Source organism: Sparus aurata, chromosome 11 (assembly GCF_900880675.1).
Source record: "Sparus aurata chromosome 11, fSpaAur1.1, whole genome shotgun sequence".
Classification (NCBI taxonomy): Eukaryota; Metazoa; Chordata; class Actinopteri; order Spariformes; family Sparidae; genus Sparus; species Sparus aurata.
This window is the reverse complement of record NC_044197.1, coordinates 9,995,909-10,017,522: the sequence shown is the minus strand read 5'-3', so window position 1 is coordinate 10,017,522 and position 21,614 is coordinate 9,995,909. Positions and strand designations below refer to the sequence as shown.

The 21,614-nt window shown below is 41.3% G+C and overlaps 3 protein-coding genes across 4 annotated transcripts; 2 read left to right on the top strand and 1 right to left on the bottom strand.

The window, feature by feature from the left end:
* Positions 1-1,526: 1,526 nt before the first annotated feature.
* On the top strand, positions 1,527-5,586 carry LOC115591110 (ras-related protein Rab-11B-like). Its single transcript, XM_030432780.1, has 5 exons — positions 1,527-1,683; positions 2,767-2,962; positions 3,246-3,439; positions 3,628-3,708; positions 3,824-5,586. The coding sequence occupies exons 1-5, from the start codon at positions 1,644-1,646 to the stop codon at positions 3,967-3,969; spliced, it is 657 nt and encodes a 218-aa protein (XP_030288640.1). The 5' UTR covers positions 1,527-1,643; the 3' UTR covers positions 3,970-5,586.
* An 830-nt stretch (positions 5,587-6,416) lies between these two features.
* On the top strand, positions 6,417-14,961 carry marchf2 (membrane-associated ring finger (C3HC4) 2). Of its 2 annotated transcripts, none has more exons than XM_030434286.1 (5): positions 6,417-6,822; positions 10,409-10,703; positions 10,810-11,014; positions 11,283-11,492; positions 11,643-14,961. In XM_030434286.1, exons 2-5 carry the CDS (start codon positions 10,519-10,521, stop codon positions 11,799-11,801), a joined length of 759 nt encoding a protein of 252 aa, XP_030290146.1. In that variant the 5' UTR covers positions 6,417-6,822; positions 10,409-10,518; the 3' UTR covers positions 11,802-14,961. The 2 variants fall into 2 exon arrangements, with proteins under 2 accessions (XP_030290146.1, XP_030290147.1); XM_030434287.1 differs by having other exon boundaries at positions 6,438-6,822; positions 10,810-11,005.
* Positions 14,962-16,915: 1,954 nt separating this feature from the next.
* On the bottom strand, positions 16,916-20,671 carry LOC115591281 (ras-related protein Rab-11B-like). The gene is made up of 5 exons (XM_030433136.1): positions 20,477-20,671; positions 18,979-19,174; positions 18,692-18,885; positions 18,512-18,592; positions 16,916-17,496 (listed from the first exon to the last, which is right to left on the bottom strand). Exons 1-5 carry the CDS (start codon positions 20,514-20,516, stop codon positions 17,351-17,353), a joined length of 657 nt encoding a protein of 218 aa, XP_030288996.1. The 5' UTR covers positions 20,517-20,671; the 3' UTR covers positions 16,916-17,350.
* Positions 20,672-21,614: the final 943 nt, after the last annotated feature.

Genomic DNA, 21,614 nt, shown 5'->3' with positions numbered 1-21,614 from the left:
TGTAGACTCGTGCACATGGAAAATCGGGCGAACTTTTAGTGTCCACAAAGCATTTCTGGAGCTTCACAGCAAAACAGCATCTGCTAAACAACTGAAACAGCTCGTCTGGTGGTCTCTGGAAGTTGTGAGATCCCAGAGTGATTTGAAAAGACATTATTTACACCCATGACGAGCAGCCGAGCTTGTGCACTCACGTCAGATGAGGTTTGTGCTCGCACGTTAAGCTCATTAGCTGTAGTGAAGAGTTAAGCTTTTTAAAAAAGTATGAATAAAGTGTTTTCAAATGCATTAGGGATCGTGCACTGAAGAACCTCACCAGACTTTCCATCGGCATGGCGGTGAGCAGTGAATGGCTGAATTCTCATTTCTGGGGTGAACTGTTCCTTTAATAGTGAAACATGATGCATTGTGTCATTATCATTCAGCCATGCAGCTTTGTGATTTCAACTTCCTCTATCATGGTTGCCACATTCTAGGGTTGAGATTTTTCAGTTGCAACATCTCCTGAAGGCAACATATTCAGTTGTTCCTTATTGTGGGATGTAGATGAACGCGGCAATCTGCCTGTACGATTTTGAAAATGTTGGCCTGATGGCGCTACATGAAATGCCAAGGGGTCCCAAACATGATAAGAAATAATTTATTGGAAATCCAGGCTCCAGCTGATGAGCTGTCTTGGTCTACACCTGGAGGAATGGATTATAACTAGCCAGTTTACAACACCGCTCAGGCCTGTTAGTCAGCCTGATATCTGCAAAACGTGGCTGTGGGAGCTGGGAAGGTCATTCTAAAGATAAAGTTACTTCCCTCTAGCACAGCCAGAGAGCGTCTGTTCCCACCAGTTGTGGCAAATGTTTGCCACAGAAAAGGACCACTAATAAGGCAACCAGCAGATCGGAGGAGTAAATCTCAAAGATCCATCTTTCTCTGCAATTCGAGGAATAATGAGAAATTATTTACGCATGAACAGGCTGGATTGAGTGACCAGAACCTGCACTATCTAATATTGGTGTGTGTGTGTGTATGTGTGTGTCTGTGTGTGTGTGTGTATGTGTGTGTCCTGAGAGACAACACAGTGTAGTCAAAAGGACAATAACATGTTACTTACTCAATAACCTGCTTTATAAACAGTGCACTGATTGCATAGTTGTGAGCAATTATTTGCCCATAGGATTGTTTGTTTTCACATAAGCCTGGGAAAAATTGCTTGGATAGAGGATCTGCTTTTTCTAAGTAATGCTACATGATTTTTTTTTTTTTATATATATGTTACATGTTATTTATCTTTTCTAAAAACATATATTTAATGTACTTCTCCCGGTGTGTCCTGCATTTAATAAACATTATGAAACTGTGCGAAGGACGTTGGGCGTTGAAGTTTAAGGAACAAAGGGTGTAATGCGTCTCCGTGTGTTCCACCGTGGATGGTGATTGGTTGGATTTTTCAGAGGAAGCAACTGATTGGTCAGTTCATCTGTCAGACAGCGTGATACCATTTCTAATTGGCCAGAAACGACGTTGCTGAACTCACGTGCTTGCTTGTTCACTTCCTCGAAGGCGGTCCCTACTACTAGCTGCCGGTGGGAAGGGCTGTTGTTGTTTGTAGGGAAAGTACTTTAAAAAAGTGCAAAAACTCTTCTAAAATGGGAACCCGAGATGACGAGTACGACTACTTGTTCAAAGGTAATGTCTTCTTAGATGGCGGGTGAATGGCAGCATGTTCGTCTTCTTTGTAAAAAGTTCGTGACAGCAGGTCGAACTAAGGAAGTCAACTAAGCCACCGTTAATGCTAAAGTTAGCTGCACTAGCAGTGAAGTGGCAATCGGTAACATGATAGCTGTTGACTGTCGAGCAAAGTGTGCAACCGCTATTACAGGTTCATCCAGTGGCGTTTAATTGTACAATACTTCATCTGTAGTAGTTTAGATCTTAATCTCGCAAAACAATTAGCGAGTCCGGTGATGGCATTTAACGCTAGTGTCGTAGCAGGCTAACGGCAGGTAAGTAGGTGGCTACATAAGTAAGCTAACGTTAGCTTGCTATCATGTCACCTACTTGGCCTCGTTAGAAACAGCTAAGACGACCGTAAAGTGTACTTAAAACTACACGCCATTCAACAGCTGCCCTCTGTCGCCTAAGGCATACGATTAATTTTAAATGAGTTGACTTTATGAGTTATGTTAAGCTAAGGCTGCTTAGCTAACTTGTTGACATCGTCGAATAACAGATATAACTGCAGCTTGACATATTCCTGTAAGCTGCCCCTGATGATCACATTATCAGTTGTGTTATTCAGTAAGACACACATTTTGAACATGTCAGGGTGCTGAAACAACCCGATTATATGTTTAACTTTTCACCTTCTATCAATATTTTGTAGCGCTGATAGATACCCTTGATGCTTGATAGTACATTTGGGATATTAAGATAACAAACCACAGAAGAAAGGGGATATAAAGAGACTCAAGGAAGTACTTATAAGGCATGATACAATGTAAGCTGCAATAAAGAGCCAGCCACAATAAAAGTCAGAGAATAGGAAGTGAACTAAGCACTAGGACTGTACTGCACAACAAGGTGATTTATAGATATTGTATACAAAACTGTATTAATTATCTATAGTGTATTGCGCTCACTGATTTTGTGCAGTGTACCGTGAACAGGAAGAAGCCATGTTAATTTTACACTACTATTTCTTGTACAGGATGTCAGACCATTACAGTTGTTTTTAGAATGTATTCTTGCTGCCTGATTTTTGGTTTGTAGTCGTACTAATTGGAGACTCAGGAGTGGGGAAGAGTAACCTGCTGTCCCGTTTCACGAGAAATGAGTTCAACCTGGAGAGCAAGAGCACCATCGGGGTGGAGTTCGCCACCCGCAGCATCCAGGTGGACGGCAAGACGATAAAGGCTCAAATCTGGGACACAGCTGGGCAGGAACGCTACAGAGCCATCACCTCAGCGTGAGTTTGGTTTTTAAATTTTATACGCAAAGCATTTGTTAGGGTTTGGTTACATAAATGGCCGCTTCAGTCTCTTTTAAATTGCAGAATTCCATGTCTGATGATGTCATGGAGACAAAATCGGTTACATCTTATTATTTTACTTTTATTTACTATAGATTTACTACTAAATTGTACATGTACTATAGCAGCAATCATAAAGATTAAACTCATTTACTCACAAAGTTGCCATCTTTAGTATTTCTGTCTGTAGTTATACTCTTCTTTGCTGTGCTGTCTCCAGGTATTACCGGGGTGCTGTCGGAGCTCTCCTAGTCTACGATATCGCCAAGCACCTGACATATGAGAACGTCGAGCGCTGGCTGAAGGAGCTGAGGGACCACGCTGACAACAACATCGTCATCATGCTGGTGGGAAACAAGAGCGACCTCCGCCACCTCAGGGCAGTGCCCACCGATGAGGCTCGAGCTTTCTCAGGTGAATTATAAAGTCCGGCTATTAATGAATCAGCATCGCACCTCATTTATGGTCATGTGATTGAAGTAAAGTTCTGTGTTTTGTTTTAAAAAAAAGCTAAACCAGAATACCCAAACCGCTTATTTGAACAATACACAGGATGAAGGCATTTCATTTGTTCACTTCGTACTTTGTCTCCTCATCCTCAGAAAAGAACACTCTCTCGTTCATTGAGACCTCGGCCTTGGACTCCACTAACGTAGAAGAAGCCTTTAAGAACATTCTCACAGGTAGGAAAAGTGATGAACTGTTGAACTGTTGATGTAATGTGCAGCCTACTGTAAATCTCCATGGCAATGTAATATTAAATTTCACTGCATTGACGTTCACGGTTTTCTCTCACAGAAATCTACCGTATCGTATCTCAGAAGCAAATATCAGACAGATCCGGAAGCGATGAGTCTCCAGGAAACAACGTAGTGGACATAAGCCTCCCCCCAACCTCGGACGGGCAAAGAGGCAGCAAACTCCCTTGCTGCCAAAGCCTGTGACACTCATGTTTTCTTTCCCTGTTTGACTCTGTGTCAGTCTTTCCTCTCTTTACCTCTGGTTTACTTCAGCTGTCATGCTGCTGTCATCACGATAACCCTCATGGGTTCAGAAGTTTCCAACACCAAGACTCTTGTATTTGACATTCCTTTTTTTGCTGGTTTCTATCTACGTTTTTTTCTTTTCTTGGTATGTTTGTCTTCCTCTGATTTTAGAAGAGCCTGTGTCTAAAAAAACAAACAAACTATACGTCATCATAATAGCGTGTTATGAGGTTGCTCTTGAAGCTGTAGTAAACTGCAATTTCTTTTTAATTATCCAGCCTTTATGGTCCCATTGACCCGCTCCTGTTAAAGGAATGGTGAGGGATCAGTAGACTGTGTATCAGTGCTTCAAGTGGTTTTCTACTCGCCTACTTTTCTCCGCTTGCAGTGATACAGACTTGCAACAGTGGAATCCCAATTTCATGTTTGGTTGACCTGATTCTGCCTATCATGCACTACGAGTCTAGAGGAGGAGATGAGAAGAAGGTGCCGCTGGAGTATTGATGTGTACTCTGTCTGGAGTTCTTCTATTTGCCTCTTCAATTTTAATTGAGCCCTGTGCCCGCTGAGGCATGAAATTAGCATGAGCCAGGGTCCAGACTGGCTGTGACTGTCTGAGTTGATATAGGCAAGTGTGAAACAAATGAAGTGTTTTTATTTGTGCGGGTGAGTGTGTGTGTGCGTGTGTGTGTGTGTGTGTGTGCACATGTGAATCAAAGATACCAAAGGAAACGGATGCAATCGTCATCAGTTATAGGTTTTCTCATTAAAGCGTGTTCAAGGCTGCTAAGATTGCATTTCATTGCTGTACTTGGCAAACCAATCCGGGGCTTTTACTGCAAAAAAACAAACAAATCTGTAATGCTTTACAACAAAAGTAATGTTCGAAATTGTGCTGTGTGATTTATTGTTTGTGAAATAATGGAATCAGCCTGGAATCAAGCCTTGTGTTTCCGCTCTTTGAGTTGGCTCAGATCGGACTCTGTTTCAGCAGGCTGAGTCGAAATGGAACTCTTTTTTTTCCTTTTGCACTTATGTCCAATAATTTCACCAGAAAAAAATCACCACATGTTTAGATAAATTACATGTAACATCTTTATCAAGTAACATTTTCCTGTTGGTTGTAAAGGAAAGTGCTGAAAAGAGTAAAAACATGCACTGTATGCTTTTTTTGTGTATGTTTGTCCTTAGCATTTCCTCTCATGTACTACTCCATCGACCTTTGCTGTCATTTAAATGTGATATCTGTTGAAGGGAAATGTATAAAGACGTGTGCGATCTGAAATTCTCGTCATTTAACACTTTCACTCAGCCACTTTAACGGTTGTCGGTCGGGAAGGTGGAACTGAAAATAAGAAATGCAAATGTACACGGTTGGCTGAACTTTCCCCTTCTCACTCATCTGGTAGAAAAGCTTTCAGGTGTGATCGATTCGATACATTGCTTCTCTTGTGACATGTCACATTTCTTAAAAAAAAAAAAAGAAAGATTGTCAAGGCAGCGGATGTAAACATGTTTTGCTACTTTCACATTACAGAGGAAACACTGAAGCCTAAATAAACGTAATCCACATGACTGTATAGCAGACAGACTTATTTTTGGATATGTGAATCACTCGGTGTAACCTTAACGTAATGTTGTGTCCATGCTGTTGTTAAGCAACTTAGGTGTCAACAGAAGTGTGTGTGTGTGTCTGTGTGTGTGCACACAGAGCAGGAAAGGCTTTCATCACATTGAAGTCCATTAGCACAGGCTACCACTATAATTATTTATTAAGCTACCATTTTAAATCTACACATATATGTGGGTTGTCTGCCATGAGATGAAAACATACCACATGTGGTGGACACTTTTAGGATATTTCATCCTCATTCAAACAAAGATTGTCAATGGAAATATATTTGAACACCACTGACTCTTTAAAAAATACAACAGTTCAAATATATTTAGGGAATTTGACATATCTGAATTTCTCTTTTATTTATATTATACTTTTACTGAATATTAATGCAAATTAAAATATGCACCCCTATCCTAATTATCCTTAACTAAATTTGAGTTGTGTTAATTGTTTACTCATAGGGATTGATTAAGAAGGACTCTGGCAACACAGTCATTTTTAATCATAATTAAGAATGAATATTATACTATAAGATCTGACACATCCGGAACTGTAAGATCAAATCTATTGATTTAAAAAAAAAAATCTTTATTAAATTCTGTCTCTTTTTGAAAGAGTTGTGATGAAATTTGCATTTTTTTTCTCTTCAACTTTTATTACCTAAAAAAAAAAAAAAACATAGTCTATAGAGACTCTTTGTTGCTTAGTGATATGAGGGTTTAGAGGACAAACTACAAGCACTGTGTAGTATTTCTTCTGTTCGTAATGACATTTATTAATCATATTGTCCTGCTCTGTTTATGTCTGGTTCCGTGGTGCGCATGTGATGTTCTCGGTGAACGCCCCTCCCTTTGGCAAGCTGTTGTTATTCCCAATCACTTTTTAAGTCGTCGGGATCGTGTTGTGCAGTCGTCTGGCCCATGTTCACAGCAGAGGCAGACAGCTGATGATGAGCCCCTGGGGTATATTTAAAGCCCTGGGAAAGCGGAAGGCTGGTCTGCTGTGTGTTATCAGCTGAGAGCTGCTAGCTTAGCACCAGGGGCTGAAAACATAGCATTATCAGCAGCTAGCTTCGGACCAGGGCTGTGAATTCACACATAGTCTGGGCTGAAAAATGATACGAGAAGGATGTACGCGGTTATCAGGGCGGTGATGCCTGCTGCTGTGTGACATTTGTGAGAAGACACGGGGTGAGTAGATGTTTTGAATTTGTGTTTTAACACCAGGCGGACAGCTAGCAGTTTACAGTAGTTAGCTGCTAACAGCTGGCAGCTAGCAAGCGGCTCAGCCGTTACAGCTGTGCTGCTGCTGGACCATTTGTCTGCTGTACAAAGGGACAATATAAGTATTCAGATTTATAAAATATGACATGAGAATAATTCGTGTTGATTACTTTTAAAAATGTCGCTAAAACATAGCTATGAACTGTTTTCTTTGAATAATGACGCCATGCAGTGGAAGGTTTTACTGTATTACAACCCTTCACTCCAGACAATAGTCTGGCTCAAACCTACAGCAGCTGGATGCACTGACGACAGACACGTTATGTTTGTCTCAATGGAAGGAAAATTACTAATTTTAAAAATTGTTAACTAAGAAAAATGTCCATTCTTTAAATGCCCACCACTTCCTGTAAATATTCGTCACATTCACGTGTATGATCGAGGTGTTTGTCTCCAAAATGATCCTCTCCAACAAAACACTGTTTTATTCCTGTGTTGACACACGGCACATCACTTCAGCTTGAGGAGACTCAAACAACTTAATATGATTTGTTGCTGTCTTAGTTTTTTTGGGGGGTATCCTTTTGTTTATCTGGGTCAGGGATTGTGCCTGTTAATCGTACCATGCTGTATCAGTATGTGTAAATAACAACAGCAGTCAGTCAGTGATGCTGGAACACTTCAGCCATTGATTCAAAGGGGTGAAGAGGTCATCTCACCAGGGGCTGTATCAGCAAGTTCAAGTTCAGGCCATTCAGACACCATCCCTGGATGACCGGTGACAGAAAGAAGTCTGAGATTAGATGATAACAGCTAATAAAGCATATTTAATACAACAGACCAGCTCAGTTTGTTCACTGTGGAGACATTAGATCACGGATGTCGCAAAAAACAATACACAGCATTGTAAAGCATCCGATTAAAATAATATTTTCTCTTTTTAATGAGTTGCATCATGCTGCATACAACCTTTGCTATTTTAATATGACTTAATTTCCCCCTAACTAAACTAAAGGTGCCTTCCGTGTGTTATAGTTGTAGCAGAGGGAATTACAAGTGAGTTGAAATAAGAAAAACAAAATGCAAATAACTAGGATAATCATAATCTAAAGGTAAACTGCTTGTATCGGGAATCTCCTCTCTGACATGATGTGACATGTTGAACAGAGAGGAGTTTATTTCCTTCAAAACTCAGTTGTAATCACTGCACTTTATTTTTTTTTTGTCGTGGATCAAATGAGACCAGATGTTGCTGTTGTTGTGTCGTTCAACACCTGTAATTGCCACTCCTCTGGAGAGTGATAATCAAATGATTGAGGAGTGTGAATTATTGTATTAAATATTTATAAGGAGAGAGAATAAAGACACAAAATTAACACAATCATTTCTGCGCCATCTGCCGTGTGAAACCTCCCCGACAGCTGAGCGTTGAGCGCTTTGGGAGACATGTCATCACGTATCATCGTGCATGTCCAGGGATGGATTTTAACTAAGTACATTTACTCAAGCTCTGTACTGAAATAAAATGCCGGGGTTGATCCATCCATTTTCTGCTGCTTTATAGTTCCACTTCTCAACATTTTGGTGGCAAAAATTGCACTTTTATTAGCTACAGATTGGATGCTGCATCTGAGCGAAAGTTGTGCATCTTTAATTGAATTTATTTAAGAAAAACATACAACAAACATTGATTCTGTTTATCAGATTTGATAATTGGTCGTCCCATACGATATAATATGGCCAAACATGTAAATTCATGCGTAATTTGCTTTTTTAAAATGTATTTTTGAGTAAGTAAAAGTAAAAATAAAGTACAACAAAGTGCATTTATAGCCAGAAAATTACTTTTGATACATAAGTACATTACATATCAGAGACGTATGGGTTCATCGCAGTAACATTCTAACATATCGTTACTCAAGTATGACATTTGTGTCACTGCAGATGTTCATTTTGGTTTTATAATGGCTCAATGTCATAACTCTTCCCGTATCTGTTTTTCCAGTCAAAACGAAAACATTTCACTTAGAAATATCCATTTGTCTTTGATGTGTTACTGTACAGAATCATTTTCCAAACGGCGCGACAAATGTACAACAGGCTGCATCGAATTCAGCCGTCTGCCTCTTATCTGTGGAGACGGGTTATCTGAGGGGAGACAGCTGTTTATCCGCCTGCTGCACGTCACACTCGCTGACAAATATACTTGCTTTTATAATGGATGCTATAATGCTTTGGGTATATTGGCCCAGCTCCAGACAGCTTTCTTGTAAATGACAGAATGTCTTTGTAGATAATCACAGTTATTGTGGCGTGGCAGGAAATTAAAAAAGTCCAGCATGATAACGTAAACATTACCTAGAAACGAGGCTGTGCTGACAAAATCAGAAATATACAAACTCATAATTCTGTGACTGCTGGGAACGATTATGATTCCTTTCATGTGATATGAACTTCAGTTGTCTTTGAAACTGTAAATTAATACTGTAACATTTAGCTGCAAAGCATCCTTAAACCAGGAATCAACATAATGAATATCCAGTCTCATTTTACAATTTCAATATATCAACACAGTGTCTCACTGCACTATATTCTGTTTTTGAGCCTACATATAATTGTATGCCTGCTTAAGCTTCTGCATATTATGCTGTATTGTTATTTTATACTGTCATCCTGTAATATAACATTGCTTATTATATCGTTCTTTTACGTTCCCTGACGTTGTTGTTGTTTTACGTTTTAAGCCCTGCTGACAGGTAAAAGTCCAGACATTCACGGCAATCAAAGTTCTGCTTGAGTCAAAGAATATTAGTATTCATATAAAAATGCACTTAAAGTACAAAAAAATAAAAAATACTAAAGAAATGTATACTTTATTTGTTGATTCATTTAGATGAATTGAGTAGTATTATTGATGGATGAGTGTGTAAAGATTTAATTCATTTCAAACCTTTATTCAGACTCAAAGAACCATTGAGGTTGCCCTTATTTTCAAGTGTGAAACATAAAAAAAGATGGAAGACGTAGTCATGCCTCGTCAGTTGTCTGCGTTAGCTTCTTTGTCAAACCGCAGCGCTGGCAGACTGTGTGACTTACTACTGGGGACTACTGGTGAACAGGAAAGGAAGTCAGGAATGCATATAAAGTTGCTGACAATGCTAGTGAGCAAACTGCACTTTGGACACGACGTATATTTCCACATTTCCTTTTAAAACGTATGAGGTTAACGAGGTAGAGTTTAATCTTGGCAACAAAGTACGTGTCTCTTTGTGGTTTCTCAGGCCTTTGTTTGTCAGCCTGATTATGGTCATCTGCCAGTTAAACCCGCAGCTTGACATTTGTGTTATAATATATTTGTTAATTATACTTTTGTATTACTATTCTGAATCTGTGAAGTGGCTCAAGCTGTAAAATAAATGTGGCGGAGTAACAAATTTGGTGGCCCTGAAAGGTTGTAAAGTATAAAGTAGCTTAAAATGGAAATAATGAAGTTTATGTTAAACTACTTTGTTGCATATAAATCCATTAATCCTCTCTCTTTATCTCTTTGTAGAAAATATCTGTTTCCAACCTGTTGAGTGCAGAGTTCCTTCTGCCCGAGTCAACCTTCGCCTCTTCACCTTTTACACCCTCACCCCCCTCACCTCGGCGGCCACTGTAACCATGACGACAGGGGGCTGCTGCCACCTGCCTGGTTCTCTGTGCGACTGTGCGAGCAGCACCGGCCTGTGGAAGAACGTGGAGGAGGCGGGCGGCGGCGACGGGTGCCAGGCGCTCTACGTCACCCAGGTCACCGCCATAGATGGACGCTTGCTCTCCTCGGTGCTCAAACCCATGAGCACGCAAAGGTGCGACTTACTCATGTTGTCAGGGAAGAAGCCATTAACAGATAAAAAATGTCTTGCTCGCTCTTCCGCTTGAAAAAATTGCCCTAATATGTGTAATCCGTCTCAGTGATGGCCCCATCTGCCGTATTTGCCACGAAGGAGGCAGCAGCGAGGGCCTCCTGTCTCCGTGCGACTGCACAGGCACCCTGGGCACGGTGCACAAGAGCTGCTTGGAGAAGTGGCTGTCGTCTTCCAACACCAGCTACTGCGAGCTCTGCCACACAGAGTTCAGCATCGAGCGCCGACCGAGGCCTCTCACAGAGGTAACAAAGGTCAATGCCCTTTGCCTTGTCTGCATCAATCTTTCTGCTTGTGTTTTTTTTTTTGTTTTCTGTGGTTTGTGAAGGATTGTGAGGAGTAGCTTTTCTCCATCTCATCTTTCTGCTTGCTTGCTTGCTTCCTTGTTGTTGTTATTGTGTGTCTTGTCTCTTTTTGATTGGACTGAAGATCTCTCTTCCCCCTGTCTCTACCTCTCCTTTGCCTCTCTTCGCTTGTCCTCCCCCTCCTCTATTTTGCTGTCTCCCATTTTCTTTTCCTCAGTGGCTGCGGGACCCCGGCCCTCGTAATGAGAAGAGGACGCTGTTCTGCGACATGGTGTGCTTCTTGTTTATCACGCCCCTGGCAGCCATTTCAGGCTGGCTGTGCCTGAGGGGCGCTCAGGACCATCTTCAGCTGGGCAGCTGGCTGCAGGCTGTGGGCCTCATAGCCCTCACCATCGCCCTCTTCACCATCTATGTCCTGTGGACGCTGGTAAACATGAATTTACTTTCAGATTAGACTCTTGTAGTACGCATCTTAAGATTTAAAATCGCTTGCTGCTTTGGCGTAAACGTGATTTTAGGGCCATAATAACCAGCTTCACATAAATGACCTCTTTGTTCTGCCTGGCTGTCTGTGCAGGTATCTTTCCGCTACCACTGTCAGCTGTACTCCGAGTGGAGAAGAACAAATCAGAAAGTACGTCTGCTCATTCCTGAAGCCAAGGATTCCAACTCTTCCCAGCATTCCTTGCTGTCTACCAAACTGATGAAGAAGTCTGCCAACGAGAGTATAGTATGAGACCAAACGGAGACGATCAGTGATAATGGTGTCTTTTATGTGCGGGGGCTGACTGTCTACGCATCAACCCCGCCGGCTGGCCTTTACAGAAGCACTTGTGGGCTTTTTTTGTTGCTTTTTTCTTTTTTTTTCTTTTTTTGGAGAAAGAAACACTTCTTTGCCCCATCAGTACTTAACTTACATCAGTTTTTCTTAAATTTGTCCTCGTGTGGGTGCAGAAATGAGCACATTTGAATGCAGTCTGTCTGTCCCGACGCTGGGTGTTGACCAGACTTATGCAAAGACGTGGACATGTGCGGAGACGTTAACATGGGGAACAGTCTCAGCACCATGGACGAAGAAGAAACGACCAAACTAACTCGTTTAGTGGACCTGCGAAATGTTCTAATGATTGTTCTGCTTGGTTCCAACAACCTGTTGATGGTCCACAGATAACAGGTCGTTCATTGTTATGATGCACTGATGAAGAGTGACATCTGCTTGATACCTGTGATATCTGGGCTGTTAACTACATAGGCCTTGCATTCTCTGCACAGCGTTGCCCACTGAGGAGCTCTTTGGAGCAGTTATTGTGTGAGTCCACGTGAACCTCCGAAAGAAAAAAAGGCAAATTTGAGATCTTTGATGTAGTTACATTTCACAATCCAGATGTCAGTATTTGAGGACAGGCCTATCAGACTTATTTCAAAGTTGGTGTTTTTTTTGTTTTTTTCCTGCATCTGTTTTTTACACTTCATCCAAGACAGGATGGCAGCAAAGCATTAGTAAAAACCAGAGAATGTGCAATAAACCACTGTGGACATGGAGGTCTTCACCTCGACCGACATGCACAGTTATGCATGCAAAGCACTGTTAATAACTTTTATTTCAGATTTCTTTTTTTCTTTTTTTCTTCTTCTTTTATAGTGTCGGTGTCAAATTTCTTTTGCGGTTTAAAAACCTGAACCGATTTATTTTTCCTACTGAAGTAGGGTTAACAGTGTCCTCATAGAGGTTCCTTATCAGCACTTCAGCCAGTAGGTGTTGTTGACAGTAGGTAGAAATCTCCCATCAAAATGGCTTTTTAGGGGAACGTTGTTAGTGGCTGATGCGCGTTGCTAAATCATCCTTGTAATTGGTTGTTACAGCTTGTTAAAACACTGCACATACAATCAGGGATATGAAAACTTCCTGCAAGTCGAGCTCAAACATAATTTTCTCTGATCTGATGCAAACCAAAACTCTCAGTGCTCTCAGTGTTCTTAGTGCTTCTGCCTGTCTAACGTAACCTTTATCTCACGGTGGGCACATTATGCAAGCAGCATGTTTGGGTCTGCGAACTTGTCGTCATCATGTTTCGATGCTTCTGAACAGACTTGGGACTTCTCCCTCTTGTAGTTTATAGCTCGGTGCCATTTTGAATTAAGTCACCACCTGGTTTTTTTCATCATTCCACAGGTTGTGACGAGACAGTTAATGGTCACCCGAGCTCTCCGTGGCCTGGTCAAAGGGAGACGGGTGAAAAGTCCAGCAACAAGGTCGAAATTGAGAATGATTCTAATGTTAAAGCCTACATAATCAAGCATATGGGTCAGTGTTATTGTGCGGGTCTTGCTATTTGTCAGTGTGCCATTCTGTGTGGTATAATAAGATAATTACCTTTATGGCTGTACTACACAAATAAACATTAAAACGGCGGCCATTTTCATCATGCTCACGGTGGAAAGTTCAGATAATGTCACCAATATGATAATGTCGTATGCAGGGAATCTGACAAAGTAATCAGCAAGAGATAAGGAGCATGATTTCCTCCCCCCCTTCAGAGGTCGGTCGATGAAGCAGCTGCGAAATGACAACAGTTTGTCATATTCCCTACATTTGTACTACTCGCAGCCTGTAACACAGCAGTGCCACAGTTGAGCTGCCCAGCCTGAGCGTGACATCAGAGGAAAACAGCTGCATGTGAATATGGTCCATGAGGGAAGCTGAAAACTAGTCTAGGCTGGTTCATATTTATTCATTTAAGGGCTAGACTTCAGTTCCAAAACCACAATAAAATATTTGGCTTTTGGATTTGGTTCCTCTCTATTCAGTGGAATTAACTTTTTTTTTTTAATGAGTGAAATGTGCTTTCCATCTTCACGATGTCAAAGTCAAGGCATGGACTCGTTGTGAAAAGACCAAACGTATGGATTTTATGCACAGTTGTGTTGTTAGCTGTTAGTAGTACATGTTTTTACTTTATAACAATCAGGCTTGGACAATATTTGACTTCAACTGGTGTGTGGTGGTTTTTCAGTCACCTTTTTCAGAGCAGATTTTGTTATTGGCATCAGTGCAAGTGCATTTTTTACACTCTCTGTATTTCAGTGCTGCAGAAACCTAATCATCAGAAGTGACATTACGGGTGCAGCGGCTCCTTGAAGTTGTTGTAAAGCAGTCGTAGGAACTGGGTGCATCTCAGTAGTTGGCGGGCGATCGACACCAGCTGTATGGCTCTGACTGTTGAGCAGACATTTTTTTTCTTAAAATGTATTTTCATGTGTTCGACTGCTGGCATCACCAGTAACTAGTGGCTGTAAGAGTTAATTCCCTGCCCTGGCTTTTCCGTCTACACCACCATCGCACTTTGGTCCTGTCAGCTCCTGGTGGGTTGTCCCACATTCTGCCCCACTTAATCTTTTGTTTGTGTTTTTAACTGATCTCAGAACAAAGGATTAAATCCAGCAGTACTGCGATGCACCCGGGGGAGAGGGGAAGGGAGGGGAGGGGGGGCCTTACAAGCTTATGAGTCATTTGATCATCCATGTGTTTACTGTTTGTCATGACCGAGGCTTTACTCCCGAGTATCGGGATCCTTCGTGGCTGATTCTGAAGCAACATAAAGAGCTGAGGTGCAGTTAATCGACGCAGCCACCGGCCACTATGTCGATGTTTGTTTGATAGTGTTGGAAGTCTGTACAAAGTTGCCTACAAAGTATGCAGCACTGCTCCTTTTCTTCATGTCAGAGCTATTTACATGAAACAGATCCTCATGTCTCCAAAGAGTTTTTAGGTCTTTAACCATGATGTAATGCTTATTTTATATAGCCTCCACTCTTCAAACCCAGAAAGGGATCTTAAATCATTGTTTTCTTTGTTGTTTATTACACGAATAAACATGTAAATGTGATGTTGCTTATAACATTTTGTCATTTTTGAATCCTAAATGTCTTTTGAGGGTTGTTAATATGTGTCATTTGTGTTTTACATTGCAATTCTTCAATATTCACATTTCTTAAATACCAGGGGCAGTTCTGGGGGGGGGCCAACAGGGGCCAGTGCCCCCGTAACTCTGAGTCTGGACCCCCCTGTGGCCCCCCTGACAGTGAGTCTGCATTAATAATACAATGACACATTTCTTGCAATGATTTTGTACTGAAGGGAAAGGCAGAAATAAAGTGTCTCAGCAGTTTACTATCCAATCAAAATTGCTGAAATTGTAAACACTGCTTTGTCTGAATGAGGGATTTATCCTTTTTTCCGGGTTGTACGTGCCCCCTAACAAACAAGCCAGCCCCAACCTGGCCCCCCTATTAAAACTGGTCTAGAACCGCCACTGTTAAATACTACAGTGATTATGATGTGCTGGGGGGGAGAGAGAGAACAAATGTCTTCACCAAAACACTGGTACCTGCAACCAGCCGAGAATTATTTGCAAAAGCAAATAAAACAGGAGGATAAATTTATGGGTGGACGTGAATTTAGCTGATTTGTTTTCCTGTTTTTAGAGCCGCGTTAATGATAATCGCTATTTTTGCTCTGATATGGCTGTTTACGGATCATCCTCTTAGTCCAGCGTAGATGTTGATGTCATTACTGTAAGTCTGTTTTTCACCACAGCTGTACGGACCCATTAATCCTGATGAAAAACAACTGCCCATGTCAAGTTTTTGCTGCTCTGGGCAGCCACCGAATTTACTCGTTCTTACTCGAAACATAAGCAGCTTAGTTAGAAAAAAAAAACCACACAAGTTCAAAGGAAAAAAAAAAACAGTAGTTCAAAATGGTCCATATGCTGATTATGGTCACGGTCTCTGCTCTCCAGGAAGGAATCATTAAATATGTTTTGAATGTTTTCAGTGTGATTTAGTGATTAAAATTAGTTATTTTATCTGCCTACACACAAAATGGTAAATGGACTTGCATTTATATAGTGTTTTTCTAGTCTACTGACCACTCAAGGTGCTTTACAACACGCCTCATTTGCACACTGATGGCGGAGGCTGCCATGCAAGGTGCCAGCTGCACATCAGGAGCAATTTGGGGTTCAGTATCTTGCTCAAGGTCACTTCGACATGCAGCTCAGCCCATCCCGAGGGAGCTGGGATTCAAACCATCAACCTTCCAATCACCAGACCACTCGCTCTACACCCTGAGCTACAGCCGCCCACACACAGAAGATGAAACCCTGATATCGCTGCTCCAGATTTAAGCACATATTATTCACCTCAACTTAATGAAACAGGACTCAGATCTTTCCTTATAAAAACACCTCACAACTCTACTACAAGTGCAGGTAGTGAATTCAAAAGGTTCATCAGTGAAACTACAGAATTATTGTAAGATTCAAGTATCAAAAGGAAATGTTGTCATTCTGCAAAATGTTGTGATTTAAAGGGAAAGTTCATCCACAAATCTAAAATACGTTTTGCCATGTATCCATCTAGATTATAAGGAAACAATGGAGAGATGATTCACCTTTGCCACATACTTAAATGATGTTGTTTTAAGGAACAGACTGTGTTTGCTGAACGCTTGCTGCCTTCACTCCTCTCCTTGTGTCTCTTCCTCTTCTTTCCATTGCATCTCACGTGGAAGTGACTAAGAGGCGAGGAGAGAAGTCAAGGAGGTTCACACTGAGAAATAAGAGGAGGGGCTCGCCTCCCATCCACGAGTACATGTGAAGAATATATAAACACAACACGCTTCTTTTGTCAAGAATTTTATTGTAAATTTATACAGTTCTTAAATTTAAAGTAAAACAATGACAACTTATGCCAAATATTCTTCAATAAATACATAATGAGGATATTTTTGGCATGATAACTTATCTGATGTAAGAGAAAGTTAGAAGAACCACACTGTCAGACGCATTAACACTGCTTCACCAGGTTGGAGTAACTGCCTGTAGTTTATTTACACAGCACCATCTAGTGGTAACCATTGAAATGTGTTTCCCAGCCTCCCTGCACGCCACAGAGTTTCAGTTGAGTTCAAATCAACTTCACGGGCTTCGTTATCACAGCGACGACTGCCTCGTCCCTGCATTGCAGGAACCTTCACATTGACTCCGAGAACAACTCGACTGACCAAGTGACATAAAGGCTTTTGAAGTTTGTTTTTTTTTCCATGGCAGAAGAGAAGAGCACGAGTGAGTTTGGAAGTCCTATATAAAACAATGAAAGGCAGAGAGAAAAGTCAAAGGACAGAGGGAGTTGGCCATGAGCAGAGCAACAGGAACAAAAGTGCACAGGTGATGTGATGATAGGGTGGAGGTGGAGAGGGTGGAGGATGAGTGTCATGGAGTGTCACAGGCTTTGGCAGCACTGCAGTTTGTTCCCCTTCTGCCCGTCAGTGGTCGGAGGGACACTGATGTCCACTACGTTGTTGCCCGGAGACTCATCGTGTGCAGATCTGTCCGCTATCTGCTTCTGTGACACAATGCGGTAGATTTCTGCAGAGGGAAATTGAAGGAAGACCAAACACAGTGAGGCTCTTGATTTGTTTTAACTCTTTACAAGTGGTTTGATATCTACGTATATGTAGCTGTAAAGCTACCTTATGATATTATGTTGAAAATCAAAGATGTGTGATTGGGGCCATACCAACCACAAGCTTCAAAGCTTCATTTATAATGTTGGCACTCAATTTACATTTTAATGCAGCACACCTTTTTGTTCTGCATGTCTATTCATTCTATCCAAACATGGTATTTAAGCCAAGTTACAGATAAAGATTAGGTGACACTAATATTATAAGTCAACAATTTCACTACGATCAAAATACTGTTTGCTCTCCAGCCTGACACACTCAAGGAATTCACACACCAGTATCAAAATATAAGTTCACCCAAAAAGGAAAATTCGGGTGGGGTAAAGTTTCGTAGTCCACGACAAAAACATGTCCGGAGCTTCACAGCGTAACATCCTTGCTCCTGAACAACTAAAGCAGATGGGAACTTGTTTTAAAACATAATTTTAAATCTCCGGGCTTCAGGAGACTTGGATTATGCCAATATATGTTTTTTTTTCACAGTCCCCACCTACTTCAGTTGTTTAGGAGAAGGCTGAAGAAATGTTTCATGGACTAATAAAACTTCCCCCCTGATTTTCCATTGACATGAGGGCGAGTATAAAATGACTGAATTTGAATTGAAACTTTATCAGGTCGGTCTAGCAGCAATTAAACAGCTCCATAAATAACAGTTGTATAACCACTATAACAAATAATCTACTTGAGCTCTCACACTATTATAGCTAATTACGTACGTCGAAAAAAATATATTTTGTATTTGTATTCACTCTATCAACAAGTCAGACATTCATACCAACATCGACACCGCAGTTTCCAAACATTCATGTTACTGCAGTTGAGTGACCCTTGGTTCAGCCCTAAGTGCAACAATGAGACCTCCAAATAAGATCAGAACATCACATGAGACACTGTGTGCCAAGTCTTCATCTTCCTACCTGTTAAAATGCTCTTGAATGCCTCTTCTACATTTGTGGAGTCCAACGCTGAAGTCTCAATAAATGACAGAGTGTTCTTTTCTAATGTGGGAGGAAATGACAGACGCTTATTAAACATGTACAACGTTAAGTATTTAGCTGGCTTGGCTTGCTTATTGCAATGGTGTTTTGATGATTTACCTGCGAAGGCTCGAGCCTCGTCAGTGGGCACTGCCCTGAGGTGGCGGAGGTCGCTCTTGTTTCCCACCAGCATGATGACGATGTTGTTGTCAGCGTGGTCCCTCAGCTCCTTCAGCCAGCGCTCGACGTTCTCGTATGTCAGGTGCTTGGCGATGTCGTAGACTAGGAGAGCTCCGACAGCACCCCGGTAATACCTGGTGACATCATAAATCAGATGAATAAAATAACTATAATGCATTTTTTCCAAGTAAAATATTCATCAGTTTACATACATTAAAGATACTCACGCTGAGGTGATGGCTCTGTAGCGTTCCTGTCCAGCTGTGTCCCAGATTTGAGCCTTTATCGTCTTGCCGTCCACCTGGATGCTGCGGGTGGCGAACTCCACCCCGATGGTGCTCTTGCTCTCCAGGTTGAACTCATTTCTCGTGAAACGGGACAGCAGGTTACTCTTCCCCACACCTGAGTCTCCGATAAGTACGACTACAAGAGAATCAAAAAAAAACAAACGTTGTAGCTGACTGTCACGGCCAGGATCAGCCAAAGTGCTGACTTGTTTTTCTTTCTACTCTCTGCACTGACAAAACCTTATCAGACTTTGCCCTGCTGGGAGTCATGCAGGAAGAAGCTGCCAAAACCTGCTCTCTGGGAAATCTGACTCAACAGTTTCTCAAGGCCTCTGTTCCTGAGTCTGTTGTTACGCGTCATCACTATCTCCATACTGTCATAATGGACTGAGTGAACTCTTTAATCATAGAAAGCCCCACATCCATACTTCAGTCAATGATCTGACACTTGACAGGTGATGTATCCCTGCTTTCTCTTTTCGTATCTTCTCCAATGCTTGGGAAGTTACTATCAGACGGTTTGGAAAAGCTCAACATGAGATCCGACACATCTGATCTGTGTTGCTTGTGTGACTTATGTTGTTACACAGTGCTTCAAAATTACTACACATTAATACGCAGATTTTCCATTCAGAAAAAAAAAATCCACACACAATTAAAGATGACAAGGTTGGCAACACGTTATCCGGAAACTGAATTCCAGGAGTAAAAAGGAGCATGTGACCAAAGACTCGATTCTGGAAATATGCCCTGAGTCATCACAGGCAAAGTGGCCGCTGGGGAATTACCTGAAAATCAAAGCCTTACTACGGATTCCTCTGCATACTTCTCATAAAGGAGTGAGTGTCCTCCCTCAGGCGACAGGTTTACTCAGCTGAATGGGAAGTCTACCACAAAGGGAACTCTTGTTTTCTTTTCCATTACATTTATCTGATTACATGAGGCATCCAAAAGAAAATAGGTCAAAGTCTCATGCTAATATTTACACACGTATGTTTTACAGCGTGGTTATAGATGAGAACAACTTCTCTTCGATGGCTATAAAGTTGATTTTTTTGTTTTGTTTTGTTTTTAATTATTGCTAATAAACTTGTTAGCTCCACCCGTTGTACCAGCTGCTAGCTTGCAGGGCTAGCTCACCACACGCCCTACTTTGAGTGAAGCCCATGTAGCAAAATAAAGTGACCGACAGGAAAACACTAACATGAATAAAAGCGCTAATACATCTTAGGCTAAAGTTAAAGTGAGGTTACGTGGTGCGAAAACACGCCAACATGCGTTCAAGCTAAGATAACAGTGTGGCTAGCGACCGTTAGCTAGCTGCCACCACCAGCTGATGGTAAACCAGCTAGCAGCCATGCTAACCTACGCTTTAGCCAGATTCCTTGCTAGGTAACGCCAAACACGGTGGCCGATAAGGTGTTTCTCTCCCGCTTACCTTTGAACAAGAAGTCATACTCGTCGTCTCTGTTCCCCATTGTTTAAAAAAACAATCACCCTTTCTAAGAATGCGGTGATGAAAGACAGTAGTTTCCCTGCCCTGACCAGGGTGCTGTGCCAAGATGACAGGAGACAAGAGCAGAGCCGCTGAGAGACGGAGTTGCGTTCACGGCACTGCGTCACGTGATTCGCCGGCGTGTAGCTCCAGGTACAGTAAAGTCATAATCATTATACCTATTTCGTTTGCATAAATACCTTTAAAGTGATAAACTGAGAGCAAAGGCCTCCTCACAGCCACATTTTTATAAAACTGTATAGTAAAAAACACTGATTGTGCTTCTTCTAATTGATCAGTTTGATCAGATTTTGTCACTGAAAATGAAAAATAGAAATGTTTTTGCATCCTTTTCATTCATTTCATCATATTCTGGTCAAAACTGCATGTCAACATTCTTAGGTTGACATTTCAATTAATCATAAATAGTTTTTCTTTCTTAACCTTCTAGAGTTTGACAGAAAATAATCAAAACTCAAGATAATCTTTTTCTACATGTCTCAACATGATTATCATCATCATTATCAACTTAATAAACAATAGTAGCCTAATAATGGCAACTAACTACCAAGTGCTCAGTAGTCTATGCATAATGGTTGTTTTAACTTATAATAAACCACTGTCAGTTTTCAGAATAAACTTTCATGCCCCACGTTTAAAGGAATCCTAAAACTATGCATGCAGTTATATAACCTGCAAAGTTTAAGTGGCAATAAATCTATTTCCATAAAACTGAGCAAAGTTCCAGGAAAGAGCTGCGAGTGGACCTTGTGTGTTGGATTGTATCATCAAACTGTATTTCTTTTTGTTTAACAGTTAATATGACAATACAAGTTGAGCACATCAAATCTAAGAGTCACTAAAGTTTACAGTTTATCTTTACATTTATATGTTACTGGGCCTAAACCCTTACATTCTCTCTGTCTGACCCCACAACAGGCACTTTAGGGACCATAACACACCTCAACAGCACCATAAACTGCATTCTCAAATATGCATAAATGTTGCATTACACTGCAGTAGTTTTAGGATAAAACCCAAAGAGGTTCCTCCTGACAACCAGCAGAGGGAGCCACCGTCT

Bases quoted from the DNA above. Each gene is read 5' to 3' on its own strand.
- LOC115591281 (XM_030433136.1), bottom strand. From the start codon at position 20,516: ATGGGGAACAGAGACGACGAGTATGACTTCTTGTTCAAAG. The intron at 19,175-20,476 runs GTAAGCGGGAGA...ATTCTCTTGTAG, and splicing joins GTATGACTTCTTGTTCAAAG to TCGTACTTATCGGAGACTCA. The intron at 17,497-18,511 runs GTAGGAAGATGA...TTCCCTCTGCAG, and splicing joins ATTCAAGAGCATTTTAACAG to AAATCTACCGCATTGTGTCA.
- LOC115591110 (XM_030432780.1), top strand. From the start codon at position 1,644: ATGGGAACCCGAGATGACGAGTACGACTACTTGTTCAAAG. The intron at 3,440-3,627 runs GTGAATTATAAA...CCTCATCCTCAG, and splicing joins TGAGGCTCGAGCTTTCTCAG to AAAAGAACACTCTCTCGTTC. The intron at 3,709-3,823 runs GTAGGAAAAGTG...TTTCTCTCACAG, and splicing joins CTTTAAGAACATTCTCACAG to AAATCTACCGTATCGTATCT.
- marchf2 (XM_030434286.1), top strand. From the start codon at position 10,519: ATGACGACAGGGGGCTGCTGCCACCTGCCTGGTTCTCTGTGCGACTGT. The intron at 11,015-11,282 runs GTCAATGCCCTT...TCTTTTCCTCAG, and splicing joins CTCTCACAGAGGTAACAAAG to TGGCTGCGGGACCCCGGCCC. The intron at 11,493-11,642 runs GTAAACATGAAT...CTGTCTGTGCAG, and splicing joins TCTATGTCCTGTGGACGCTG to GTATCTTTCCGCTACCACTG.